This window comes from Macrobrachium rosenbergii, chromosome 51 (assembly GCF_040412425.1).
Source record: "Macrobrachium rosenbergii isolate ZJJX-2024 chromosome 51, ASM4041242v1, whole genome shotgun sequence".
NCBI lineage: Eukaryota > Metazoa > Arthropoda > Malacostraca > Decapoda > Palaemonidae > Macrobrachium > Macrobrachium rosenbergii.
The window spans coordinates 50077883-50082882 of record NC_089791.1 but is presented as its reverse complement, the minus strand read 5'-3'; the positions used below and the strand labels follow the sequence as shown (position 1 = coordinate 50082882).

The following is a 5000-nucleotide window of genomic DNA, read 5'->3' as shown; positions in this document are numbered from 1 at the left end:
CTTACGTTAATCATTTTACCAAATTTGTGTTAAGCCCCTTAAACCTAAAAGAGCAGAAGAGGTAGCTCAGACACTTCTTACCTGTGTTTTTAACATTCGGTACCCCGCAGTACTGCAAAGTGACAACGGTAGGGAATTAGAATTCCTGTGATATCCGAATGATCAACACTTTGGCCACAATTGGTAGCTAGTGACAGGTCGGGCCAAGGCATCCCCAAAGCCAAGTGAGCAGTGGAGCAACTCAATGAAGCCATCCAGGATAAATTGAAGATATGGATGAGAGAATCATTCCAAGAATTAGAGCTTAGAATGGACTTTCCAGTCAAAATTGAATACTGGTTGTTTGAAACACTTGGGGTTACAATATTTTCAATATTCGCACGTTATCAATATTCAGCAAAAAACGTGTTGCTCAATATATAAAATGAGCAATATTTTGCCCATTATTGAAAATTTTCAATATTAGGTAGGTCCTCGTTGATTATGTGTAAAATGGGCAATTTTTTGCTGGATTTTCAATCGGCAATTTTCATTAATGAGCGTAACATATATATATATATACAAATATAGAGCATATAAGCAGTTAGTTATATATATATATATATACATATATATATATATATATATATATATATATATATATATATATATATATATATATATATATATATATATATATACATATAAATGCAGTTTTAAAATGACCAGTAATAGAAATGACAGGTGTCGTTTTAGATATGTAACCATATCAGTCCCTATTGGTAGAGGTGCCTGTTTCCACACTGTCAAAGTGTGGCAAGGTCTTCATAAATTTTATAAAGACTGTAATGCTGCTTGAAAGAACTTGGCTACGTTGTTGTAGTTATTCTGACATGTTTTGCTGGTTTTTGTATCTGTAGCCTGTGGTTTGACTCTTTTTCATATTTTTGCATGTTATTGTTTTTTTATCTTTTTTTCACCAAGGGTTTCATTCATTTGCTACCTTGATCCAGTTCTTCTGACTTGTTTTGCTGTTTTTGTGTCAGTGTCCTATAGTTTGACCTTTTTTTTAATTTCCTGTACGGTTTGTCCTTTTTGTGTGTTTTTCACATATGGGTATTCATCTCTTTGAAGGATAGTTTTGCAGGTCAGTAGTCTTTAATGTTTTTTTTCTGTATGTTGATCTCTTTTTTTGTGTGTGTGTGTTTTTCACATAAAGGCATTCATTCCTTTGAAGGGTACTTTTGCAGGTCAGTGGTCTTTAATGTTTTTTTCCCCTATGTTATTTCCATTTTTTCTTTTATATGTTTTCCACATAAGGGCATTCATGCCTTTGAAGACTTTGCAAGTCACTATTCCTTAATGCTTGTTCATTTTGAATGTTTGTTGACAGTGAGAATAATGATAACTGGTGGTTCGTGACAGCATGCAGTACCAAGTTTCACTACCCTTTTGTTTGGGTGAAATTTAAAGCCAGTTATGATGCTATCACACGTCCAGGTAATCCCCTATGACCTGTCCCAACCCCTGTATCTTCCCCCTCCCCCCATCCCCCCATTGGAAGTTCCCCTCTTGTCTAAGGGGATGACGGGAGGGAGGGGAAGCAGATGGACAGTGTCGTAGAGAGGAGGAGGAGGAGGAGGAGGAGGAGGAGGAACTCGACCTTACTTAGCTGTTGTGTCGCCATAATCCAATAAAAGAACGAGGAGAGAGAGAGAGAAAGAGAGAAAGAAAGCGAGCGAGGTGAGGGTGAATCTCAGGGGCTGTTCTCCAGTCAGTTCATCATTAACCTTCCGTTCGTTCCCTTAAGCTCGAACATGCGATCCGAGGTTGCCTCAGGTAATGTCCAGTGTTTACATTTCTTTCCGTCCCACTGTAGTTCAGTCAAGGAGTTCATGACCTCTGGTCTTTTTTGTGTGTTTGAGAACTGTTTGTAGTTAGGTTGGTCTTGGTATTACGACGTTCTTTGTCGACCCAGGCTTGATGCCTTTTAATTGATTCAGTTTTGATTGGATATCTTACTTCTTAGGGTCTTTAGAACAAGAAATCTTTACCTCCATCGGGCCTTCTTGAGGAAAAATCGTTTGGTGATATATACATACATACATACATACATACATGTGTATGAGAAATGACACCTTATATACTAGCTAGACTGCTTCGCAGGATATGGAATGTGGAAATAAAGCCTGATGATTTGTAATTTGAAGTTACAGTAAGGTACCAAAGAAAGTTAACCTCCCTGTATGCGTATTCTCAATTTGCTAGAGAATTCATAAATAAAAAGCTTAGAGATGAACAAGTTACTCTTACAAAGGCAGGAGTTGTATATGTAAAAAATCCCCTTGTGGTGGCTTTTGTTGATTACGAAAGGCATTTGACAGAGTCACAGGCCAATATTATTGAAGAGGTTGCCTTACTTTGGGATTTCCTTTAAGTATGTAAAGCTAACTGAAATTATATATCAACGAAGTACATGTACAGTAGGTGAATGCTGATGGGGTCTTGTCAAGTGAATTTGAAGTATTTAGTGGGGTGCTTCAAGGGAATGTTATATCACCTTTGATGTTTGCCCTTCTCATCGATTTCATAACGAAAAAAGTGGTTGAAAATGGAAAAGAATGTTTAAATTGAATTAATTATAGATATTCGACAGACTGAGAATAACATAGAATATAAACTGGAATCGGAATATAGAATTTAAGTCAAAGGCCAAGAGCTGGGACCTGTGAGGTCATTCAGCACTGAAAGGGAAATTGAGAGCAAATATTTTTGAGGTGTAACAGGAGGAAAACAATTGTTAGCAGAGGGTGGAAAGTAAGATGGAAGAAAGAGAATATAAAAGGAGATACAGTAAAAGGAATGAAAGGGGTTGCAGGTGCAGGTACGGGCCGAAGGGAGGCTGCAAAGAACCTGAACAGTACACCGCGTAAGGTGACGGCACTACCCGCCTGCAGGGGATTTTTTGAACAACCGTTGAGTGATTAACATCATCTTAAAGCAAAGTCTTCGGCCTTTGTCATAGCTCGGGATTGGCGTGATCAGATAAAACCTCACTGCAACGATAATCAGTTGACTGATTGAAATCAAGTGATGGCGCTCCTCTCTCCTAATACAAATGTATTTCGAAAGTTGCAAACGCCCCGAGTGGCCTTCAAAGACGTCTTGATAAGGTATATCTCTTTTTGTTGAAATCTCGGGAGAGCCAGCAAACTCGAGAAGTTTGCTCACAAACGACTCTCATTCCTTTCCTCGCTCTCCCACTGGATTAACCTTTGTGTACGTCTTGAAGCCTCCTCGTCCTCCTCCTCCTCCTCCTCCTCCTCCTCCTCCTCCTCCTCCTCCTCCTCCTCCTCCTCCTCCTCCTCCTCCTCCTCCTCCCTTAAAAGGAAAAGGATGCTCTGGGTCGTATGTTTTTTCTTATTTATTTTTAGCTGATGTGTTTCTTTTTTTTTTTTTTTTTTATCTCTTGGGTTATTTTCGTATTTCTGTCTTTGAAAGTGGGAGTTTGCAGTCCTTTCTATTAGACTAACACCAGAATTATTATATAGATTTTATATGTACACATATATATATGCATATATATATAAAAATATAATATATAGTGTATATATACTGTATTATATATATATATATATATATATATATATATATATATATATATATATATATATATATATATATATATATACAATATATATATATATATATATGTATATATATATTGTGTATGTATATACAGTAAATAAATTATACAGTATAGTTACATGTATATGCATATATACTGTATTTTTATGTATATAATTTATATATATATATATACATATACAGTATATATATATAATATATATATATATATATATATATATATATATATATATATATATATATATATATATATATATATATATATAAACTTAATTGCCTTTAGACATAAGGAGGTTTGAACTCGCATCGATATATACAGTATATATATATATATATATATATATATATATATATATATATATATATATATATATAAACTTAATTGCCTTTAGACATAAGGAGGTTTGAACTCGCATCGAAGATATTCCGAGTTCCAACCGCACATCATTACGGACCGTTCCAGGGCAGAAATTTTTCTTTTTCTTGATAACTTATTATTCAGAGGTACCTTAGGTTCGTCCTGTGTTATTTTAATTATTTTATTGTTCTTTGCTAATACGTTTTGATGAAAATATACCTTCTTTAGGATTCCACTTTTGTTGAATATTGTTATATTTTTATTCGTATTTTATATTTTTTTTATTCTGATTTTATTTTCCGCGATTGCTTGAATGTTAATATGGAAATTTATTTTCACAACTTTGTTTGTGGTGGAAATACCTATTTAATGAGGAATAAATTTACTGTAGAGCAATGTCCCCACAAACTCTACTTAACATATGAACCGACTTTACAGAACATACGAATTTTAATATCTTGTACTAATTACGACTAAGCATGTTTCACTAGCGCCACATTGAGAACGTTTTAGTAGCAACAAATACTAATGCATGTACTGGGAATTTGGGTAATTGTTATCATTCAAATTTAATTTCTGACGGAAAAGAGTGTATTAGGCTAGAGTTGATATGTATATATACAGTATATATATATATATATATATATATATATATATATATATATATATATATATATATATATATATATATATATATATATATATATATATATATATACATATATAATATATATATATATATATATATATAGATCACATATATATACATACATATATTTATATATATCTATATATATACACATACATACATACATACATATATACATAAGTCCTCACTCACTCTCTTTTTGGTTCTCTTAAACTACTCCATTACGTCAAAGCTAAATTTAAGTTTAACCTGAGAAGCTCTTGAGTGTAAAATCTAGAAACAGGCTCATTTTAACCTGAAGTGACCATGAAGCTCGAGTTGGTGAGACCTTGGACTGAAGCCTGATGCTTTTGAAGGCTTCTCCTT

General features: G+C 33.8%; 1 protein-coding gene across 9 annotated transcripts in view; it reads left to right on the top strand.

Annotated features, from left to right (window-relative positions):
- The window catches only part of LOC136833392 (proteoglycan 4-like), a 433343-nt gene that overhangs the window by 214424 nt on the left and 213919 nt on the right, over positions 1–5000 (top strand). The window contains exon 1 of one of the 9 annotated variants that reach the window (XM_067095486.1): positions 1705–1818. The exons of the other annotated variants lie outside the window; for them this stretch is intronic. Coding sequence (XP_066951587.1) covers positions 1797–1818 — 22 coding nt within the window. The 5' untranslated portion in view covers positions 1705–1796. Of the gene's footprint in view, positions 1–1704; positions 1819–5000 lie in introns of those variants that run through there. 9 annotated transcript variants of the gene reach the window in all.